Source organism: Corythoichthys intestinalis, chromosome 9 (genome assembly GCF_030265065.1).
Source record: "Corythoichthys intestinalis isolate RoL2023-P3 chromosome 9, ASM3026506v1, whole genome shotgun sequence".
Lineage (NCBI taxonomy): Eukaryota > Metazoa > Chordata > Actinopteri > Syngnathiformes > Syngnathidae > Corythoichthys > Corythoichthys intestinalis.
Window position 1 is genome coordinate 11,868,800 of NC_080403.1, and position 25,112 is coordinate 11,893,911.

General features: G+C 39.1%; 1 protein-coding gene across 1 annotated transcript in view; it reads right to left on the reverse strand.

The window, feature by feature from the left end:
- Positions 1-24,883, reverse strand: part of dstyk (dual serine/threonine and tyrosine protein kinase) — an 84,451-nt gene extending 59,568 nt beyond the window's left edge. The window contains exons 1-2 of the mRNA XM_057845901.1: positions 24,077-24,883; positions 5,397-5,806 (exon numbers count right to left, since the gene is read on the reverse strand). Coding sequence (XP_057701884.1) covers positions 5,397-5,806; positions 24,077-24,305 — 639 coding nt within the window. The 5' untranslated portion in view covers positions 24,306-24,883. The remainder of the gene's footprint in view (positions 1-5,396; positions 5,807-24,076) is intronic.
- Between the last annotated feature and the right edge of the window lie 229 nt (positions 24,884-25,112).

The following is a 25,112-nucleotide window of genomic DNA, read 5'->3' on the forward strand; positions in this document are numbered from 1 at the left end:
TCTCTTCATCTGCAGGGTGTTGTGACTGTGGCAGCAGTGTGTGAATATCACAGTGAGCAGAGAGATTCTGTGCCTTCACAACACTGACCCAAACACGCTAATCTCTCTTTCATTGAGCAGAAACCTCAGGCTGGTTTAGTCCCTAAGAAGGAACATGTGCTCAATAACTGGCGCGTGAAAATCTTCCACACCTCTTAAAAGCAAACATCCAGCCATTTCTACCAGCAGTACCGGATAATGTTCATTTTAAATACTGTACATCAAATTAACAATTTAACAGAATAATATAATGTTGCTAATCTTCAAGGGATTAGAGAACAGATTGAAAACGGTGACCCAAATAGGGATCTTGGATTTAAAGGAATGTGATCATGAATGCTGAAGGAAAATAGTTGGATTTTCCACTTTGTTTTCATTGGTACACACTTAAAGAAATAGTGAAGAATTCCAATTATAAATGGCAACAGCATGAATATCAGCAAATGACTGAACAAATGTCAAGTATAGCAATATAAACAATATGAATATGTACAGCTGAAGTTTAAAGACGCACTTTTCAAACTAAACAGCTCCATTTTTTGGTTTCCAGCGACTAAATATTCTGTTGTATCTATGGCAACATCACAATAGCAAAGAGGTTTGGGAATTTATATATTTTTTTCCTACACGACCTAGTCATGTGAATCACACCAGACTAGCAGCATTATGTAAGGGGGTTAGGCGGGTGGGCTGCCCTGAGGCAGGCACCAGGCCTGGCGTCTTGTAGTTTGACGTGAAGGGTTTGGAGCGAATGGATGACAAATATTTTCCGCATGTCACACGTGACCGAGCACTGCGCATCATCAAATCGATTCACTCCGCCTATCTTATTTGGATTTGCAGCCTTCATTGGAACTGCATTGTGAAACTATGAGGAAGAATTCCAAGCTTTTTCCACATAACCAGTTAGCCAAAACTCCAGGAGCAGCAGGTTTTGCGAAACCAAAAGCATGCGGAATGTAATCAATTGTTAACAGTGAAAAGGTTTCTCAGTAATCCGTTAAATGATCAAAAATACCGTATCAGAGCAGCACTTCTTAGATTGATTACAAAAATCATCATTGTGATCTGTAACCTTTCCAGGTAAAAAGAAGTGAAATATTTTAGAAAAAAGCTCAAATAACTGAGATTTTGTGGTTATGCTTAGATTTGGGGATGATGCTGTGTTCAGAGTTACTGTATACAATCACGTCCAAACTATTGTTGAATCACATGCAAAACAGCATTTTAAGTGGTTTTTATTTACTCATTCTCATACGTAGTAGTTACCGTAGGTATGTGATGTGGTGGTATGATATTCTGACGGTATGATAACCTGAAGCCAAATTATCACGGTATCGCAATTACAGCTCTAAAATGTGTTACTTTGACATATTTGGACTTTAAATAAACAAACTTTTTTTCCATTGAACAGGATTTTTATTTTTCAAAACATATTAGCAAATTGGAACATAAGTATAATGTTAAGTTAAAATTAATTTAAAAAAATAACAAAAAAATTTAATTAAAAAAATGCAGTCCTTTAGGGGATCCTAAACCCACAACTCAACATTATTACTATCAGGACAAAAATAACTAAATTATTTTTCATAAAAACCCATTCAAAAAAAAAAAAAAAAAAAAAAAAAAAAAAAAAAAAAAACTAGAAATGTTCTCCATTCATACACTGCTAGCCAAAAGTATTAGTACCCCTGCAATTCTGTCAGATAATGCTCAATTACTCCCAGAAAATGATTGTAATTACACATGCTTTGGCAGTAATATCTTTATTTATTTTGCTTGCAATGAAAAAGCACAAAAGGGAATGGAAAAAAAAATTAACCCATTATCATTTTACACACAACTCAAAAAATGGGCAGGACAAAAGTATTGGCACCACTTGAAAAATCATGTTCCCTGATGTTTTGGGTTTGCTTTGCTACCTCTGGAACTGGACTGCTTCAGGTTCCCTGATGTTTTGGGGTTGCTTTGCTACCTCTGGCACTGGACTGCTTGACCGTGTGCATGGCATTATGAAGTCTGAAGACTACCAACAAATTTTGCAGCATAATGTACGGTAGGTCCCAGTGTGTGAACGCTAGGTCTCACTCAGAGGTCATAGGTCTTCCAGCAGGACAACGACCCAAAACACACTTCAAAAAGCACTAGAAAATGGTTTAAGCGAAAGCACTGGAGACTTCTAAAGTGGCCAACAATGAGTCCAGACCTGAATCCCATTGAACACCTTTGGAGAGATCTGAAAAGGGCAGTTTGGAGAAGGCACCCTTCAAATCTCAGAGACCTGGAGCAGTTGGCCAAAGAAAAATGGTCTAAGATTCCAACAGAGCATTGTAAGAAAGTCATTGATGGATACCGGAAGCGGTTGTTCAGTTATTTTGTCTAAAGGTTGTGCTACCAAGTATTCAGCTGAGGGTAACAATACTTTTGTCCCGCCCATTTTTGGAGTTTTGTGTAAAATGATCATGATTTATTTATTTTTTTCCCCATGGTCTTTTGTGTTTTTTCATTGCAAGCAAAATAAATGAAGATATTACTACCAAAGTATTTGTAATTGCAATCATTTTCTGGGAGAAATAGAGCATTATCTGACAGAATTGCAGGAGTGCCAATACTTTTGGCCAGCAGTGTATGATATTCTTTAGCTGAATAACCAAAACTGAAAACTTCCTTAGTGTTGCTTTGTGTTTACTTTTTTTACTTAGTTATTCTTGTAATTATTGTTTTTTTACTTGAATGAAAAAGAATTTAAGTAAGTGTAAGCACAAATGTTTTTGTGAATTAATTGTCCAACAGAAACTAGGTTGCGGGCCCAGTTGTCCAGCGGGCCATAATTTGGGCACGCGTGTTCTACAAAACTCACTAGTTAGAGAAATTAATAATCTTACCAAAGCAACTGAAAAGTTATGTCACCAGCTGTATTGTCCGTACTGGAAATTCAATGCAAATTTTGAACCGCTGGAAAGAGGTTTTTTTCTTTTAGCTCATGCAGCCCCTTAGGGCCAATTCCATGACCTCAAAAGTTTTCTCTTTATCTGCTATCGACAGTTGGTAAGACAAAAGTCCTTCTTAATGTCCTGTCCATAACAATTCAAATACCGTGACTTGCCCAGTAATACTTATTTGTCCATTCATCTTCCACGCCGCTTAATCTCACGAAGGTTATGGGGGTGCTGGAGCCTATCTCTGATAACTTTGGGCAGTAGGCAGGGTACACCTTGAATCGGTTGCCAGCTGGGCATAATAAAATAAACAACCATTCACACGCACATGCTTGCATACCAGCAGATAATTTGGAGTGTTCAATCAGTCTACCATGGATGTTTGAGGGAAGAAATGTGAAGATCCAGAAAAGACCCAAGCCTGCATGGGGAAAACATGCAAACTCCACCCAGGAAGGCAGGAGTCCGGGATTAAACCGTTGATCTCAGAGGTGTGAGGCGGACATGCTGATTAATTGACAGTCTCAAACACTTAATATGGCGGAGCACGTCTGCCTCACAGTTCTAAGATCAAGGGTTCAATCCCGGGCTTCGGCCTTCCTGTGTGGAGTTTGCATGTTCTCCCCGTGCCTGCGTGGGTTTTCTCCGGGAACTCCGGTTTCCTCCCACATCCCAAAAACATGCATGGTAGGCTGATTGAACACTCTAAACTGTCCGTAGGTATGAGTGTGTGCGTGAATGGTTGTATGTCTCCTTGTGCCCTGCAATTGGCTGGCAACCAGTTCAGGGTGTCCCCTGCCTACTGCCCGTAGTTAGCTGGGATAGGCTCCAGCACTTCCGCGACCCTCGTGAGGAAAAGCGGCATGGAAAATGAATGAATGAATGAACTTATCTAAACTATCTACACTATGAATTAATTATCAAAATAGATTCATTTCAATTTTTGATTACTTGGTGCAACTCCACTTTAAACAGAACATTTCAGACTTTAAACATAAAGCATATTTGAATTTCATCCATTGTTTGAAAAAAGTGGAAAGATTCCAAACATTCTTTAAGTAATATCTGGAATGAGTCACTCTGGACGAATCAAAGCCTGTAGAGCCACTCGTGTGATTTTGCTCAAATCTAATGATCTTTAATGTGATTATGTATACTTACAATTAGGCATGTGCCGGTATGAGATTTTGACGGTACGATAACCGTGAGCAAAAATACCGCGGTTTCGCGGTATCACGGTATTGCAATTATAGCTCCCAAAAATTTTGAGATGTATGGGTTAAAAAAAAAATTAAAAAAAAAACTTTTTTCCATTGAACAGGATTTTTTTTTCAGACCATAGTTGCAAATTGGAACATGAATATATTGTTAAAATAAATAAATTATCAATAAAAAAATATTTGAAATAAAATTAAAATAAATATAACTGATAGACTATACTCACAGCCACAGCTGAAGTTGCACAAGATTACAGCAAGAACAAAATAATTTATATAAAGTACAAACACTTCTGAATAAAATTTTTAAAAATTTATACTGCATGACTTTTTTTTTAGGGTGGAAAAGCTTAAGTGAAGTTTCGCCATTTGCAGCCACTGTGTCAACTCTAGTCTACTTGATGTCATGCCTTTGTGTTAAAAAGAACATAAGGAATTCACAAGTTAGGTAAAAATGTATAAGTTAGTTAAAATGTCAATATTGTTGTGGAAAGGTTTCATCTAAAAAATTTTTAAAAAACACATTGGGAGTGAGACCTCACCTTGATCCAGCGAACGTGGATTTGTGCTTAGGGCAAGATCATCGTTCGCAATTAGCGATCTTTGATGCTATCACTTTGTCCCCTTCATTCAAGTGAATCAAGCTTGTTTTCTCACTCTGCGGCTGTAACACTCAACGAAGTTGCTCTCCCAGCTGAGCCTAGGCTAACATTCATCTTTGTAAGCTTTTACATTGTTTGTATATTGAATTTGAAAGGAAAACGTGTGTTTTGTTTTTGGCGAACTTTTTCCATGGTGCTAATCTGTGGAAGCTACTCACATGGAAAAATCTAATTGTACAACATTTTAAATGTATTCATTTTGTATATTAAACTTACCACGATTTGAGTGCTCAATAAATTGAAGAACAGTATGCCTCATGTTTGGAGTAATTGTTTTTGGGTTAGCTGGCTATGTAGGCGATAGCGTCACTCTCACACACAGCAACAAACGGGAGGGGGTGAGTGCTGCTGCGCCAAGCCGCTTCTGGCTGCATTTTTGACACAAGAAAAATAGCGAATACCGTCCTACGGTCTGACGGAAATTTTTAGTGGTTTTGAAACCGCGACATTTTCACACCACGGTAAACCGTGAAACCGGTAACCGGCACATGCCTACTTACAATACGTGAATTTAAAAAAATGACAATAGAGTGACTTACCTGAAGTAAAGGGTGATGCAGGGTGATCTCCAGCTCAGCGAGCCTGTGTGCTGGGTCTTCACATTCCTCGTGGATCTCCAAGTCTTCACGGGGCACCGTATCCCAACGGCCACGGTTCGCCGCCAACTGGTGCACCAGTTCATACTGGCCAGGCAGGGCCAGACTGAGTCGTGTCTGTCTCCCGTGGGTGAAACATAACTTACGTCTTTTGCACGCAGTGCCCTGGACGCCTCCGCAAGCCTCGCCGGCCTCGGGACCCAGCGGCAGCAGTCTCTCTCCCAGCAAACAGTTGAGCAGCTGGTAGCGGGCAGTGCAATTCTGGCCCAGTACCAAAATGTATGGGGCAGCACCCACAGTGTTGCGTAGGAACTCTTCTTCATGACTGGGAAAAGCAATACAGCTCAATTGTCCTGTGTAGAGAGATTAAACAAATTTGCAATTAAAATCTATAACAGAGAAGAACTTTTTTAAAAACAGTCTATATATAGTTTTGACCTTCCTGCACATTTTAAACCTCAAAACCACTTTCTAAACAAACACATTTCAACGCAAACATTTAAATGTATAGAAACTACTAGAGGTGGGAATCTTTGGGCACCTAACGATTCGATTACGATTCAGAGGCTACGATTCTATTATAGATCGATTATTGATGCCCCCCCGCACCCCAAGCTTTGTATGTTTCATACATTAGTTCCAAAATTGTCCAACAATACTCTCTGGCTAAACCAAACTACTTCTAATTCAGTATCAAGTTAACCATTCGAAACAGTAAATAAAATAATCAAGGACCCATTCTGTAACAGCAGTTTTAAACTACATTCAATTAATTAAATGTTGTGAATCAACCGTTAAAGTTGTTAAAATTGCTGCCGTTATTCCATAATTACCCTTCTGTCTACTTTTGACAAGTGAAAGTTTTAAAACTTGTTTCATCGTTTAAAGATAGATTCAAGTCAAGATTTTGCCGATTTAGGTGTATTTTAGATAAAAAGTTAATTCGGTTCGCTACAACAGAGCTTTTCAGAGAAGTCTACTGATGGCGGCTGTTTACCAACGCCAGCAAGTCTGTCATTGCGCATCAAATTCTCTATACATGTTCTAACGCTGCCGTCATCTGTCATTTCGCATCTAGTTCTATATATATGTGATATCTACAGGAGCATTATGCGGCCGTATGTTTGTAGCAACTAGCAACTGGGCGTTGTTTGTTGTGGCTGTCAGCCACAGTCAGGTATTATTGTTTTTTAAGTTTATCTAGCGGCACGCGTCGAACATGATATTTACTCTCTGTCCGTTCCTCGTTGCGTCACGAAGACCGAGCTGACTGTGTTTTAGTTCCGCTTTACCTGGTATTATTAAATAATCGGAATTTGGATGTTTGTGAATCGTTCTCGAATCTTCCATGGCCGAATCACGAATAATCTAAGAATCGGAAATTTCGCACACCTCTAGAAACTATCCTATTTATTAGGGGGGCAGAAATGCAGTTTCATTTTATAACTCTAAAATCCAACGACATCCATAAATCTGCTTTGCAAGTTGGTCTTCTAGATGACATACTGTATTGATCTAAAATTGTTTCAAAGATAAACAATATATTATACTTGAATGAGAAAAAAAAGCTTTCTAAATTAAGCACGGCAGGCTATATATGGATGCGTGTGAATGTCTTAATTCAGGGTGAAAAATAAGCTTTTTGACGTCTTTGAAGGCTTTGGGGAAAAGTTGCTGATGATGACAATGTAATGGCACTATTTAATGCAGGACTGAGGCTATCGAATGTTTTCATAACAGAGTACAATAAATTAGAGGCTGATATGGGTGTTTCAGGAACTATACTGATTATTAGTCGTTAAAGGGCCCACAACTGATTTTTGGAGCTGATATTCATTTGCAGTAAAAGTAAAATTGAATGATGCAAATATTGAACTTCATTGAAATGCCTAAAGCATGTTTCCTGAATCACGCAAATAGAAAATAATAGCTCCCACAGTGCCTGAATTTCCTAGACTCAGAAGAAACATCTCTTATAAAGTTGAATAAAAAGTTAAATAAATAGCGCTCTGAAATGTTTCCACAGAAAAGAAAGCCCTGATGACCTCGTCCAAGTACCCTTGAGCAAGATACTAAACCCCATATTGCTCCTGGTTCTGGTTCTAGGTAACACTGGGAAAATGAACAATCAGAGGGGATGGTTACTAAGGGTGTCAACAATAATCGATGCGGCGATGCATCCCGATGCGGGGCATGGGCGATTCGATTCGATGCAGGCAACAAGCCGAATCGATTCAGCGCATTTAAAAATATATAAGTACGTTCAAAAATCTTCCCTGCGCAATTCCGGCGATGCAACGGATTTGGTTTCCCCATTTGTATTATTGTTCTCATGTTTAATTTTTTACACACCGCATAACTCTGGTCAAGTTTCCCACCAACTTCGTAGACGCCAAAATGTCTCCAGATGTCTGCTTTCAATGTGTTAGGTGCATCAATAATCTTTCTCGCTCCCACTTTCTCTGCTTCAGCCATTGTTATGTTATGTCCTATCTCTCTGCTCTCGCGATTAGAGCTTAGTTCGGGCCTAAAAAATCCAGCCCGACCCGACCCGGCCCCGTGTATTAAGGGCCGAGAGCCCGAACTTTTACGTTTTATTTGTAGGCTCGAGCCCAACCCCCCCGAAAATGTACGTTTCATCTGTAGGCCCGAGCCCATTTTATTTGTGAGGACTCAGCAGGAGGAGCAAATGCGGAGATGCAATGCGTGGTTGCGTTTTGTGTGATCACAACTGGGACGATGCCTATGTGCATAATGATAAATTAAAACCTGTCTTTTGTAACAAATTCTCCCAGATAAACAAGACTGTAAGATGCATACTCAATAAACATTTATATCGTTTATATTTGTGTGTCTGTTCTATCAGGTGGATAGTTCATGCGTCATTTCCTCTGCAAAATGCACTAGACATTTATTTCGATTTCTTCGAGTTGGCAGAAAAAAACGCATGTTTTCTTAATGTTTAAATAGTCAACATATTTATATGATCATTATAAATGCATTTGCACAACGAAATAATGCTGGAAAGGTTTGTTAAATATATTTCTGTGTGGGATATTGTGCTCACTAAACGCGCCTCTCTGACAAGGAGAGGAACAGCAGCATATTCAAAAATAAACAAATACTTTTAAATAACATTCTTTATTTTAATGACTTGCATCAGAACACACAAAAGAACAACCTGCCTTAAGGAGCACTGAAACAAAATAAATAATGACGTTTTAAGGAACACCACGAACTCCACGATGTACTGCTTAGCACGAAGAGGTGCAGCCCTTGAAACAAATGATAATAACGATGTTTGACTAATATCTTTTAGGCCAGTACAGTTTTTAAAATGCCTGCTCAGCGTCAATGTGCCAGTCTTTCTGCTCTCGTACCAGAGCAAAGCGCCACATTTGTTGCATTCGGTAAGGCCAACAGTTTTCTGTAACATCTTCCACTATCAATTTAAATCCATTCCACACACCACATGTGGATTCTTGCCTTTTCAATCCCACCGTCTTTAGTTTGCTTTTCACCTCTTGCGGCTCTATATCGAAATTAAAAAAGGAAATATCAGGATGCAGCGTTGCAGACTCGCGGAGAGCGCCAAGAGCGGGTTGGGAAGATTAAATGGAGGGCGGGGCCACGGCGTTCATGTGTGCAAACAATGCACTGGCTCATGTTTGTGATTACCAAAGCGCCTTCTCTCTGTTTTATCCAATTTATTTATTTTATAACAAGTATTCCTTAGTTTAACGTCCATACATCGTTTTAGTATACAAATATATATTTATTCAAAAAAAAAGTTAGCGAGAGAGCAGTCCTGCCCGACCCGACCCGAACGTAAATGATTGACATTTTGGGCCCGACCCGGCCCAAAATTCGGTCGGGTCTGGTCGGGTTGGGTTCGGGCTCAAGATCTAGGCTCTACTGTAGAGGGAGCTACTTTACATTCAAATATCAATCCATTCCCTGGATTGATATTCCGATAAAGATGCTACTGCAGTACAATATTTTCTTTGTCGTTTTCTTTAATATTTACTTGAATATTTTTATTGATGGGTCGTTATGACTAAAATACAGTGACTGTTATTACTGACTTTGCACAGGAGTTCAGATGTTGCACTGTGTGAAAGGCTGCTACTGTGTGTAAAAAAAAAGAGAAAGCCCTGGTCTCATTCAAAGCACTAATTAAATGCTGTGATCTGGTGTTTATATATATATATATATATATATATATCTGAAAGTATACTATTTTCATTTGACTTCAACCAGGAGTGACACAAGAGCCAATAAAAAAAATTTTAATGTCTGACCGCTTGGGTTGCCTCATGATTCACGAAAAATATGCTTTGCTTTAGAATTTTAATGCATCCCAGGCTTTAATGCATCGCGATGCATTGCTGAATCGAACCGAATCGAATCGTGACCCTCTGAATCGAATCGGATCGAATCGTGGCCCTCCGAATCGTGATCGAATCGAATCGTGAGGGCAGTGCCGATGCACACCTCTAATGGTTACTATTTTAAAAATAAATAAATAAATAAAATACATTAAAAAAAACTTGTAATCACTACGAAATCTGAATGTCAAAAATTGATTTTCAATATTTTCTGCATCCTATATGGTATACTGGGGACGGGTTTCAATAAGCTTCGGCTTCTCCCGTCAGCCCTTTTCTTTTCGGGTTGAATTAATTGTAAACACATATAAATGCTGTATGTTTGTTTGGATTTATGCCTGAAGGGAAAATAAAATAAAATAAAATAAATAAATACATAAATAGATGAGGTTATAGTGTGAAGTACTTTGAGGGGCTTTAAAAAGGTGGAAAGGTAAAATACAACTCCATTTACCGTTACCATTTAACCAATCAGAGGACAGGGTGAATTCTAGTGCAGGAGATAGGAGGCTGGAGAGAGAAGCGCCGCTGTATCTGAGCCGAAATAACCCAGTTTGAATTTTTTTTTTCATCTCGACCAGTCGGGTTAAAAAAAAAAAGTTTGATACGATATACATCAATCAAATTCCCTAACCGATAACCAGCTCGGCCGATAATAGGTCTGTCTCTACTATGAATGTATAAATTTCTCTTTGAATTTAGAAGTTCCTGTATCAAAAAGGTATTTTTTTTAATTTAAGAAAGAAAAAAGCATTTACAGCCTTTGCAAAGTTTAGCAAGTGGCATGATCAAGTCACTTCATGGCTGTGTGTTTAAAGAGTTTAGACCAGCTGATGAAGACGAACACAAAAATTCTTTAAACCGCAACTTTTGGTGGTGTTCAGACTCAAATGAAACAACTATCGTCTTCATTTGATCAAAATGCACCCACAGACCTTTCATCACATCACCTCTGCCACATTTCTCATCCACATGACTCAAAAAATAAATGCTGCTATTTACAGTACTACACTTACCGTAAGTGACGGTGTGCTTACACTCAGGGCCGGAGTGGGACTCATTTTCGGCCCTGGAATTTCATGCCTCAGACCGGCCCACTCATTTAAAATTATGTCATTATGCATACACGTGTTAAGTTCAGTGTTCTCTAAAGCCGTGTACTGTAATTCTGTGTATTCCAATTCAGTGCAGGTAATGGTTGTTTAACAAGGTGGCTCTATTTTAACAAGTGCAACACAACATATTTTGAACAAATTTAAAAATGGATTTAAAAAAAAAAAAAACTATATTAAATGATACATTTGAAAAATAAATTAGGCCAGTCAAACGATTAAAATTTTTGATCAAGTTAATTACAGCTTAAAAATTAATCGTAATTAATCGCAATTCAAACCATCTATAAAATATGCCATATTTTTCTGTAAATTATTGTTGGAATGGAAAGATAAGACACAAGATGGATATAAACATTCAACATAAGGTACATAAGGACTGTATTTGTTTATTATAACAATAAATCAACAAGATGGCATTAACATTATGAACATTCTGTTAAAGCGATCCATGGATAGAAAGACTTGTAGTTCTTAAAAGATAAATGTTAGTACAAGTTATAGAAATTTTATATTAAAACCCCTCTTAATGTTTTCGTTTTAATAAAATTTGTAAAATTTTCAATCAAAAAATAAACTAGTAGCCCGCCATTGTTGATGTCAATAATTACTTACACAATGCTCATGGGTGCTAAAGCCTATAAAATCAGTCACACCCAAGCGCCAGCAGAGGGCGGCAAAACTCCATTAAACACAATTAACAAGTGGGCATGTCATTGTACTGTCATTTAAATCTGTCTGAGCAGGGCATGTGTATTAATTGCGTCAAATATTTTAACGTGATTCATTTAAAAAATTAATTACCGCCCGTTAACCCGATAATTTTGACAGCCCTAAAATAAATGAATCAATAAGACCTTTTCTGCAACATCAAATATTAACAAAATGAGTGCTTACAGATAAAACAAACATAGCAACATAACTATGAAAAATAAAGAATACGTATTGCACATTGTTGTAACAACTTCTAATGATACTATTATCCATTTTCCATTTCCACTTTAAAAACGCCACGTAATTGATTATATTAATTCTAATGTTAACTCGCTGAACGACATGGCAATCTTACCTTCCAGCTCTGCACCTGTGGTGTGTTCATTATGGCTAATGCTTGCTGCTACATATCCCTTGTGAGGTGCTACAAGAAGCCAAAGTTTCCACAATTACATATTGTCGTATCACACGGTGCAAGTTGCATTTTATTCGCCATCTGGCCTTACCACTTTCGTTGTAATCCTCTGTAGTTTGAGGCAGCAAGGTCGTTGCATGAAAAAAATTAGCTATTTTTGCGCATTTTGCCGATTCTTTCACGAGTGCTTTTCTTTTTAATTCTTATTTTTCAGCGCCACCCTTGCTCTTTTTATCCATCCGAGCACCGAGTTAGCAGCTAATTTGGCTCAATACAGACTACAATTAGGGGGCGGAGCTGCATGCTGTATTTTTCGTCTGCACACGTGAGGATGAGTCTGGGAAAAAAATACTGTTTTTTTTTTTTTTTTTTTTTTTTTAAGACGGCCCACAGGGACAGCGGTAACATAATGTAAGTTATACTCAGTGACACTGTCACAAATAAATACCAAACAAAAAATGATAACAGTGTAATTTTTTTTTTTTTTTTTTTTTTTTTTTTAAATAAAACCCGGACCGGCCCATCTGGCCGGCCGGCCCTTCTGGAATCGTCCAGAAGCTCCCGATTAGTCACTCCGGGCCTGCTTACACTGAATGACTTCTACCAACTTTAAAGCACCTTATATATGTCATTATGGTTGCACATTCTGTACTTGTTGAAACCACGTAAATAAAAAAGGGACAGATTGTACAGCAGTCATAATTAACCTGGTAGTTAATGGTATGCTAGCAGTTAATATGTTAGTAAGGTACTGTACATTTAGTCACACATAATTTCACCATTTCTTGTGTCCCACGCGGCTTCATTCCATAGTGGTAGAGGTCAGTGGGAGGTCAGTTTTACACGATTACGCATCATGGTGCTCACCTTGCATTTCGCTGTAAAATGCTCCTTTTTTTCCCGTATATTTTCTTTTTTAATTGTTATCGGCTGTGTTCCCGCTTTGTCAACCAATTTCACTTCCACCTTTTAATTCACAACGCAGTCTTCCACATTAACATGCATTTGTAGTTTTGTCATTCAACATGTCAACATGGGACTCTATACTAAAGAATATCGCCGACTGATTAGAAATCGGGCCGTTTGCTCCATTTTTCAGAAGATCGGAAGCAAGTGATAAGGATCGGGTTATTATTTATTTATTTATTCATTTTAAATTCATTTTTAAGGGCTAAAAAGTAACAAAATAATCAGAAATACAATGGCATCAAACCAGTGGAGGCCTGTCTCTGTGTTTTGTAGCATGATGTTGGCTCTGAAGACTGCATCTATGGATAGAATCAGGGCGGAATGGGAGGAAGACCTTGGTACCCCCCTTTCTGAGGAAACATGGTTATCCATCTTAAAACGAGTCAACTCCTCATCTCTGTGTGCTCGTCATAATTTAATCCAATTCAAAGTGGTCCACAGAGTTCACATCTCCAAAACCAAACTGGCCACTTTTTGTCCTGACATTAGCCCCACTCTGTACCCAATGCAATATCTCAGACGGCTCACTTTTTCATATGTTTTGGACTTGTCCTAAACTTGGCAAATTCTGGACAGAGGTTTTTCATTCCCTCTCGCAGATTTTGACAGTGAGGGTGGAACTGAACCCCCTTATTGGCTTATTCAGAGTTACAGAGGACTCTCGACTATCTTCTGAACAGCGCCACACTCATGCATTTGTCTCCCTCCTGGCTCGTAGGTCTGTCCTCCTAAGGTGGGTGGACCCCCTACCTCCCACACATACCGAATGGCTGACGGCCTTAATGACATGCTTGAAAATTGAAAAGATAAGATACTCTCTCCATAATTCTAATGGTAGATTCCTATCTGCCTGGGGACCACTTTTAAACATGTGTCAGTCCTCTTAAGCCCTTGGCATTCCACAATTTGGCGTCTCTTTTGTTTATTGCATTTACATTTATTATCCAAAACCATCACTAAAACTCAATGTTCAATGGTCACAAAGTTCACTGGCAGTGAAGGGGATTAATTTAATGGTTTATTTTTGTTGGGTTTTTTGTTGTTGTTGTTGTTATTATTCTTTTATTTATTTGTGTGGGTGTTGGTTGTCAGTCCCACTTTTCATCTCATTTTGTCTTTTCTTTTTTGAACTGGAAATCCATGCACTACTATTGTGAAAAGTTGGATAAATAAAGAGATTTTGATTCAAAAAGAAATACAATGGCATTGCCTAAAAAAACTAAAACATACAGTATCCGTTTTATACTCTGCAGCACTACCAGAAAAAGGCGGAAGAGGAAGTACTACAAACTACTTTAACATGCTTGGAACTTTTGATCAAAAAAAAAAAAAAAAAAACATTTTTTTTCTGTATCGGATCGGGACTCAGTATCGGCAGATTCTCAAAATCAGGTGATCATATTCGGACTCAGGTGCAAAAATATGTGATCGGGACATCCCTTAAGTAAATTGTTCACCATCTGTTGCTTCTTGTGAAGATTTATTCATTTGTTCATTTTCCATGACTCACGAGGGTCGCTGAGGTGCTGGAGCCTATCCCAGCTAACTACGGGCAGACGACAGGGTACACCCTGAACTGGTTGCCAGCCAGTCACAGGGCACAACGAGATGCACACACTCATACCTACAGACAAGTTACAGTTTTCAATTAGACTAACATGCATGTTTTGGGATGTGGGAGGAAACCCTTGCAGGCACGGGGAGAACATGCAAACTCCTCACAGGAAGGTCGGAGCCCGGGATTGAGCCCGGGTTTGAACCCTTGATCTCAGAACTGTGAGGTGGATGTGCTAACCACTCAGCCACCGTGCAGCCTGCCATAATTTAGTACTCGTAATTTACCTTGTCACTTACATCTTAAGACAAAGAAATCATCTGAGTGACTGTCCATATCTCAAAAACTCAGGTGGATTATAAATCAGGTTATTACTATATTTTGTGTAAAAGGCGCAAAAGCAGATGATCTATTACGGCGAGAAAGGGAGTTTTCCAGGAACCCTGCATAAAAGAGGCAATATATAGACTAATAAATAGATGTGTAATCATATATTTGCTTGGATCAACATCATTATTCAAGGCCATCATATCCACCATATTGACTGTATGCGTCAGTGTGACTCAGCACGGTATGAAACAGTTACATAAGGAACAGATGAAAGCAGCATAAGACTACAAATTTTTCTTTACGCCTCCATTACAACGCATTATTTGACCATTGTGATTGATATGCATATCTCGATCTAGCACAGCACATACTGTAAACTCTAAAGACTGTCCCGTGTAATGCATCTTCATGCTCCTTTAACACCGCTGACACAAAAGACTAAATAGTAGAACAATCACTTGATATCATATGATTAAAATTTATGTCAAGATATGTAAGGAGGGAGAATCTAGTGTTTTACAAAGTGAGGACACGTGCTCAGCTGCTCCCATGAAAGGGAGCATTATCCCATGTTTTCTGTTGCTTATGAGTCATCTAATGGTGCTGAACACTGTTCAGTCTAAATTGTAGACAGTTCTCACGATCTATTAAGTAGAAACGATTTTAGTAAGCGCTTTTACGCAGGTATCTTCAGTAAGAAAACATTCATAGAACATTTGGAAACAAACCTTTTGCAAAACCCTCATCTCAAAAGCATCACATCACAGCTAGAGGAAATTACTAAATTAGCCACAACATAGCTCACATGCAAAATCTAATTAATATAGTTTTTTTATTTTTAATCTTGCAGTGCTTGTCCTATTTAGGGTCGCGGCTAAACTTGAGCCTACCCCAGCTGACTCCTGACCTTAAATAGTTGCCATATAACTGTACAGCATATCCAAAGTAGACATTTTTACATTCAAAACTCAAATCGCCATTATGATGGTTGGTTATTTCCATGGTTGTTTTCGCAACGAGTGGAAAACTACTACAAATGAAAGCTTTGCAGGGAAAACTGAATCCTCTTTTGACTTGGAAATGTTTGTTAGCAAATGTCACGATTGATGACATCACACGAATCTTGGGAGGCTCGCAGATTCTCGCATTGTCACAGCATGCTCAAAGGGTGAAGCACCCCACTCCTTTCTCCTCTTGTGGCCTTCTTCAGGAGCTTGCCTCTTACCTCGCGCACACTTTACTTCTCGCTGTAATTATTTGACACTCTTGGCATTCACATTTTATTTCAGGGTCTTCGAGGAGACTGGCACAGGGCGCCTAGCTTGCTCTGCCCTGGGATGGCGGGGGCGGCGTCGGGGCTGTCCAACGGCTCCCACAAAGCAGTTCCACTCTCGGTATGACTAACACACCCGTTAGAGTGGGTACACACATGAGTAGGTGCCACTAGTCACACACTGGTATATAAAACTGTTGGTGCCACAACTAGTGCTCACGGAGCAAAAAGTAGGATGTCAACTAGAGATGTCAAGATGCAAGAAATTTAGTAGTCAAAGCCGACACCATTAAAATTCTACGATTCTCGATACCACGGTGAAAATAAAAAAATAAACAGTAAATCCTATGCACCTAAACGTACACTCATTTCTTAGACGTAAACAACAATGCTGTGTGCTTATATAGACCAATAAGCATTTACACTGCTGGCCAAAAGTATTGGCACCCTTGCAATTCTGTCAGATAATGCTCAATTTCTCCCAGAAAATGATGGCATTTACAAATGCTTTGGTAGTAATGTCTTCATTTATTTTGCTTGCAATGAAAAAAACACAAAAGAGAATGAAAAAAAAAAAAAACATCATGATCATTTTACACTAAACTCCAAAAATGGGCCAGACAAAAGTATTGACACCCTCAGCCTAATACTTCGTAGCACAACCTTTAGACAAAATAACTGCGAACAACCGCTTCCGGTATCCATCAATGAGTTTCTTAAAATGCTCTGCTGGAATTTTAGACCATTCTTCTTTGGCCAACTGCTCCAGGTCTCTGAGATTGAAAGGGTGCCTTCTCCAAACTGCCATTTTCAGATCGCTTCACAGGTGTCTTATTGGATTAAGGTCTGGACTCATTGCTGGCCACTTTAGAAGTCTCCAGTGCTTTCTCTCAAACCATTTTATTGTGCTTTTTGAAGTGTGATTTGGGTCGATGCCCTGCTGGAAGACCCATGACCTCTGAGGGAGACCTAGCTTTCTCACACTGGGCGCTATATTATGCTGTAAAAATTGTTAGTAGTCTTCAGACTTCATAATGCAATGCACACGATCAAGTGTGTGCCAGAGGTAGCAAAGCAACCCCAAAACATCAGGGAACCTCCGCCATGTTTGACTGTGGGGACCGTGTTCTTTTCTTTGAAAGCCTCGTTTTTTTTTTCCTGTAAACTCTATGTTGATGCCTTTTCTCAAAAAGCTCTACTTTTGTCTCACCTGACCAGAGACCATTCTTCCAAAACGTTTTTGGCTTTCTCAGATAAGTTTTGGCAAACTCCAGCCTGGCTTTTTTATGTTTCTGGGTCAGAAGTGGTGTCTTCCTAGGTATCCTACCTTAGAGTCCCTTTTCATTCAGACGCAGATGGATACTACAGGTTGACACTGGTGTACCCTCGGACTGCAGGACAGCTTGAACTTGTTTGGATCTTAGTCGAGGGTCTTTATCCACCATCCGCACAATCTTTCGTTGAAATCGCTCATCAATTTCTCTTTTCCGTCCACATCTAGGGAGGTTAGCAACAGTGCCATGGGCTTCACACTTATTAATGACACTGCACACGGTAGACAAAGGAACATTCAGATCTTTGGGGATGGACTTGTAGCCTTGAGATTGCCAATGCTTCCTCATAATTTTGCTTCTCAAGTCCTCAGACAGTTCTTCGGTGTTCTTTCTTTTCTCCATACTCAATGTGTTACACACAAGAACACAGGACAGAGGTTGAGTCAACTTTAATTCATTTTAACTGGCTGAAAGTGTGATTTAGTTATTGCCACCACCTGTTATGTGCCACAGTTAAGTAATGTGTGCTGTTAATTAGTTAATTTATTTCCAAATCCGACGACATCACAGCGCCGCAGACGGGTGCACGTCTGACTTTCTTGTGAGAGAAATCAACACAGGTTCCAAGAAGGTTAGTGCAGGTGGTGAAGGGAAAAAGGTGACGCTTATCCAGAGGGTCTTCCTAGCGATGAAACCTCAAACCGCAATGAAGGTGAGGGCCTGCTCTCAGCAGCCGGCCGCGGTAGGGAGCCAGCCTGAAAGCCGCTGGGGAAGAAGCACCAGTCCGCCCCGATCGGAGGCCGCGCTGGGGTCGAGAGGCCCTGCGAACCGTGGCGCTTTCACACGATTTATTTTGGAACTTGAGCAACACAACACACCTACTGTCCGCTCCAGTTGACGGAAACAACAAAACATTAAAAGAGGAAGTTAAATATAACTGCACTCTCTATCACACTGTCACGTCAGCCATGCGGTGCGTTCAGGTACAGCAAAAAACGTACGACACATTAGAACCCGATTAGTTACATTATGACAGGAGTTATTGTTTTATTATTCCAATTTTTATTAATAATGTATGTGTTTTGCTATGTGTAATTGCCATTTGTAATGGTACCAGCAGTATTTATTAAGGATTAAGTGTAGGTTTTGGGACTGTGTAACAAATTAATGGACTTTAAAGTATTGTCATGGGAAAATCCTGCTCGACATACGACCATTTCGACTTGCAAACAAGGTCCTGGAACGAATTAACTTTGTATGTAGAGGTACCACTGTACTGGGTTCCCCACTAAACATCACTAACATTACTTGGCACTTGCCCTCCCCCAATCCCAATCTTGTCTGATCTACAGAATTTTATTTCTTATCCTTCGATTCCTACTCATCCCCTCCCCACATGGTCCGCTGAGTGAGAGTAGTCATATCGAGACAATGCTACTTCCACTAAGTAGCATATATATTTGAGGTTGTTTCTGAATCACTATACTGTTCTTTCTCTCTCACTATCCCCCATAAACTATTTTCTGTCAAGCTTCATTCCCTGAATAAACAACACTATACACGCAACTACAATGAAAGTACACCACACTCTAATGTGGCACATTAAAACAATTTCAGCTTTTAATGATACGGGGCTTTACCATTTTCTGTGTCAAAGCAGCTGAATGGAATGGGTGCAAAGAAGAAGAAGAAAAAAGAAAAGCAAACGCTTCATTATGTTTACGTGCCCACTTAGTCTATCTACTAACACAAGTGTTATTTTATGAAACAACACTCAGAGTTTCCAAGTGTAGCAGTGCTCTCGGATTGCACTGTCGAATGTACTCTTGGCTCTGTTTCCTAGGTATAGCATTCCCAAGGCTACATTTATAAGAATGTGAGTTATTTACAGATACATTAAATTCTGACATGTTGCAAAGAGCAGATCATCGGTGCCACAACAGAAGAACCATTTCAGGCTAAACATTGGTGGTAAAAAACACAAAACAAAAAAAAACAAGTATCAAGAACACCTATTCACAGTGCCTCATGATGAATTTGTGAAGCTAGCGCTATTGATAGCCAAGCTAATCAAGCTCTATGGAGATTATATTGCAGAAGATGCCACCATAAGAACAAGTCAATGTGAACCATGGATGGTTAAACAAATTTAAGAAGTACAGACAGCGCTACAACAAAGCTGCTATGTTAGCTCCTAGATTAATTTGTAACGCATTTCATTTTTTCGTAGAGGAGCTACGTCCGCTTGCAAGATAGGTGGTAAATACTAAGTGCTTATTATTTTTTTTCCTTGTAATAGTAGCGATGTGGCTTTTAAAGTAAGTTGATCTTGCGTTTTCAGGCTAGCTGTGACACTGTTTGACTGCCCAGGCAGGTAATGAAGACACAAATTGGTATGTAGATGATGCTAATTTGGTGGTGCAAAAAGATTTCTGACTGTTACCCATGAGAACTGAGCCGCTAGATAAGCTGATTGCCTGGTTCACACATTGCAAGTCAGGGTAAATTATTTTTGTGCAGTAATAGAGAAATAATATACTCAGGCAGAAATGGAGCACTATTATTTTTTCAACTACTTGTTATGTTCAAACCATTAGGCCAAAAAATGTTGCACAACTGAATTAGTGAAGAAATGAATACATAATGTGTCAAAATAATCGTCTGTTTAATTTCTTTCATATTGTGTGATCCCATACAACAAAATATGCAATGCAGCATGTCCTTTTTGTATTGTTCTTGGCCATAACATATTTTACCAGAGATTTTGCCGTTATTTCAAACAGTTTCATGAAGAAACACTGCTCATCAATGATAGCCTTTACCTGACTGAAAATATTATGACATGAATTTTATCATTTAGATTATTTATGATTGATGTCTACAATAAAAAAACATCATATTCCTTTTTTCCAAATCATATTGCATCGTATCACTTCAAAACAATCTAATATTAATCGTACAGTTATATCTTTAAATATATTGTTTTAGTACTGAGCCACATGCCAAAAATCCTAAGATATGGATAAACAGAGTGCAGGATGTTTTTCCATGGAAAGCTCAGCAAAGGGTGATGAAATTGAGATGCAAATGTTCTTGCATCCCCTTGCATGCCTTCACTATGTACCACAATAAGCTGCACATCTAAAGTATCTTTAACCATTAAAGACCTGCATCATGAAGCAATTATCAGAGAATCCCAAAATTTGAAAAGTAAGATCCTAATGAAACCTTGTTTTTTCAAATTTGTAAAAAGAAGGGTCAAAATGAATATGTGTAATAAGAGCTCTAATACCAATAACCCTAGCTAAATCCTGTTTTTCTTTTTCTCATGGAACTTGCAGATGCATGTGTTGACTTGCATCCATCATTTTTTTTCCAAAAAGAAATGTCAAGATTCTGAATTACACTCAAAATCATGGAATTTTAGGTGTATCAAATGTGATACATTTGGCAATAAACGGTTAAAAAAAAAAAGAATATCAAGAAGTTTAGCAGTTTTGGCAAATGTTAAAAACCGATCAAAAGTGGCTAACAAGCTGTGATGTTTCACAATTAAAAAGTTGACCACACAGGTAAACACTGAACACAGTGTTGCTTTGTGAAGAAGTGACGAACGCAATGTACACGTCATGGTGGGACCCTGAACAGTGACATTTGAGGAGCAAGCTAACACTGTAGGTTGACGTCAGCAAGGGTTTGCTAATCACAGTCGAGTTATGAATTTAACATTGATTTATGAAATATGAATTCAATGTCTTTTTATAAAATACAAAACTGTAATGTAATGTTTTAACAGGTCTCTCTCACTGTGTAGCTACATATGGTTATAATAATTAGGTGGGATATACAGTATGTATAAAAACCAGTCCCCAAAAAATTATAAGCCGCTACATTAAAGTGATAAATTTTTTAATGATCATTTAAGCAAAATTCGCAGGAAAAAAGACCCCCCTCCCCCTCCTAGTGTGCTGACATGAATACAAACCACAATCAGCAGGACTAATTAGTAACGATTAGTATGACTCCCAAATCCTTTCCTCTCCCTACTGTGCAGGAAAAAAAATATATATTGCTGAGATGAGTTGGCATTTGTCCTCTTATTCTATCCTCTAAGTGGGCCGTGGGCCATACTTCATCCGGTTCTACTGTAAGTTCTTATAGTTCTTCATACGGTTTCTGGGTGGAGGAGCACCAACAATTAGAATCCCTTCTTTTCATACCACTACATTAGTGCTATTCGTTAGACCAGGGTTGTCTAGCAGGAGCATTGACGGCGCGCTGGTTCGCGGCCCAGCCTAACCAAGTGAAATTAATTGTTGTCACGGGCCATATCATAGGCATGATTTCCCTCAGAGGACCATTATGAGTGCTGACAGATTTAATTGTAAACATTTACAACAGGAGTGCTCATTACGTCGATCGCGATCTACCTGTCTATTGCAACGCTAGTGTGGGTAAATCGCTGCATCATAATACACAGGAAAGCACATTTAGGTCACTGTGTATGCTCAATGCTCACACAACAGCTCTAGGTCCAGCAAAGCTAACAAGCTAGTAGCTCGTTGAGCTTTAAAGCCCCCCGCACCCCAAAAAAAGGTAAGTAGTGGGAGCTTGTCTGCTAAAAAAGTAGCTCTTGGAGCAAAACATTGTGATCTTACAATGAAGAAGAATTGATTCAACTGTACTTTTTGGGGGGTATCGCTTCATGTGGGCCAGAATCACCCAGGCTCTGTGCTTGATAAATGGAGTTTTCGACCCCTGATTTTAGGTGTTTTAGATTGCTTTCACTCAAAAGCCAACCTGACTTTCATAAGGCGAAGCTATGTGGCTGTTTGAACAAACATGTGATTCCCTTTTTGTTTAATTTAAAATAAACTTCAACTAGGTGTCGCAATAAACAGTTTGAGGTCTTTTTTTTTTTTTTTCCATGCCTAGTAAACTACTACTACTCTGAGACCCGCAATTTGGCCAAATTTCAAATTTGTCCTACATGCATGTGTCACACATCATTGGAAAGCTTCAAATCTCAATTTTCTGGGTGGCGGGGGGGATTTTGAACAGAAGGGCATTTAAAAAAATAAAATTTTTAAACAGCAAAACCCTATCTGGAGGTGAGCGCAAGCGAGAACAGAAATACAGACGCCATGACTTTAACGAGATATAATCGCGTACTTACCTTGTTTCGATCCAAAAACTCCATGTAGCATGTATCAACGAGTGTCAAGAGACAGCTGTGAATGGCCACAGCTGAATTTTGGGGGGATTTTATGGGTGAAACATGGTAATATAACAAGGGTCACGATGCAGAAATCGCAGACATCAAGGAGTGGTCGAGATTTTCTTTTTCATATATATATATATATTTACTATTGAAGTTAAAATTTTGTTCGTTCACGAAGCAGTTTTGAATATAATGTCTACCCTTGTCAATGGAAGCCAAAGTGTTAAAGGGGAATTTCAGAATTTTCGACATTAGACTCAATTTTCCAGTTAGTGGGGGTTTAATTAGTCAGTGGAGTTGGTTTCAGCAAATTCTGTGCAGTTTGTTAGTTATTTGTTAGTTGCAGGGCGCCGGAATGGCTAATCTAGGGCGAGTCAATGGTGCTTAGTTGCTAGCATAAAAAAATTATATTAACAGTTCAAACAAAGCCATGTCGTGGTCAAAGAGTAAACAGTTCAGTGCATCAGGGTAATTGATTTGGGGGATAGGGAGACTTTTTCATTCCCAATAAAAATTAAAATAAAAAATAAAAAAACTGATGTGACATCAGTCCACCCTGCTTGCCTAGACAGCCTGTTTCCTGCAGAGCTGCTGGATTACAAATGTTGCTGCTCATACTGCAATTATTAACATGCAATGGTTATAATAACTTTATCCTGAAAACATAGCCAACACTATTCATTCCATGGGTCATTGGTGATTCGCATATGTTGTTTTTGATTGGTATGCTAGCAAACACCTTTGACTCGTGCCAACTTAGCCACCCTGGCAAAAAAACAAATAACAAACTTAATGAAATTTGTTCAGACCAACTCTATTGACTAATTAAACCCACGTTAACTCGAAAATTAAGCATAATGTCAAAAATTGAGGTCACTCGTAATTTATAAAACAAAATAAAACAACAATTAAAATTCTCAGATCACAATACACATGGGCCACACTTATCATGTTTTTATTCAAATTAATTCCTATTTGTTTTCATTTAGTTATGGAAGTTTTCATTTATTCATTTAATTTTGATGATCCAGCCCCTACCGTTAAAAATAAATTGGACGTCTATTACCGTCAATAGGTCTTCTCAATATCGATTTACCTCTTTAACTACCACACTAGATACTCTGTGACTTGAACTGCCAGTAAATGGGTTAAACTAATGATAACCTTTGAATAGATGTCCACTGAAGTGTTCCTGAAAGGGTTAAGCTAATTGGACGTCAATAGATGTCAATAGCCAGCAATAATGAAGTAAAATTGTGTTTTGGCTCACTGATTATGATTGCATGGCGCTGACAAACCTCCAAAGGACCCAAATAAGCGTGCGTTTACGTGTGTTTGCAAGGATGCTGAAGAATGCATGACGTTGACCCACCTGCCTCCAGGGAAGCTGACTCCGAGCTCATGGCTGATGCACACGCATTGCTGTAGTTCTGTCTGATTTCCCGGAAGAAGGTATTGGTCTCTTTGAGGTTCTTCTTGAGCAGAACGGAGTGTTTATTGTAACTGCTGAAAATCCGCGTAAGCTCCCGAGTTAGCGGAGTGCTTTTTTGCTGCACGTTCCCCTCCATTGCCAACTTGTGTGCTCCAAGCTTCTGCGACATTGCAGCGACAACAAGAGCTGGTTTACTGACTAGACTCGTCTCATTTTGTCTTGGTCGTAGGAGGCCAACTAGATGTGTGTTTTTTTTTTAAATCAGAAGGAGAAAAGGTCGAGAAATGTCCTAAACAATACGCGCCCAGAAGGTAAACCTCGCTTGGGTTAGCGATGTTAGCCGGTTGGCATCGCCTATCCGCCCTCGGCTCGGCCTGGCGCGACACGCATAGCCTTTAGCGTCCAGTTCGAGAGCCCCAGCACAAACTGACAGCCATGCAGCTCTGGAAAAAACACTTCTTTGTCGCCTCTGTCTTCGGACCAACCCGGCCCGAGTATGATAGCACAGAAAACAAACGTGGGAGTCTTGCTGGTGACGTTCTGGGGGAAAATCCTTTCCTAAAGTTCTTCCGACCGAGACGAACAAATGTACATCTTCGTGACAACGCCGCACAAATAAACGTATGTTTGATGTATCTCGTGGACAATGAAGAAACACAATGGTCTAATGTGGTGCGGCGAAGTCCTGTCGCTTCCCACTAGCCATCAAATCACAGCAAAACAGATAATCCGTCAGACTGAAGTTAGGAAAAGTAGAAGGCGGGGTCCCGGTATCGAAAGGCACTTTGGGAAATGTAGGCGTACGTTTGTTTTTCCCTTTCACTTCCTAGTTTTATTTACCAATGAATAAATAGAGATGAACATTTCGATTGCACCCCGTCATTGTAATTGCACTTTATTTGGTCAATATAATGACATTTAACTATATTGGCTGTGCGATTCATTACATCTCAACAATAGACGTCAAATTCATTTA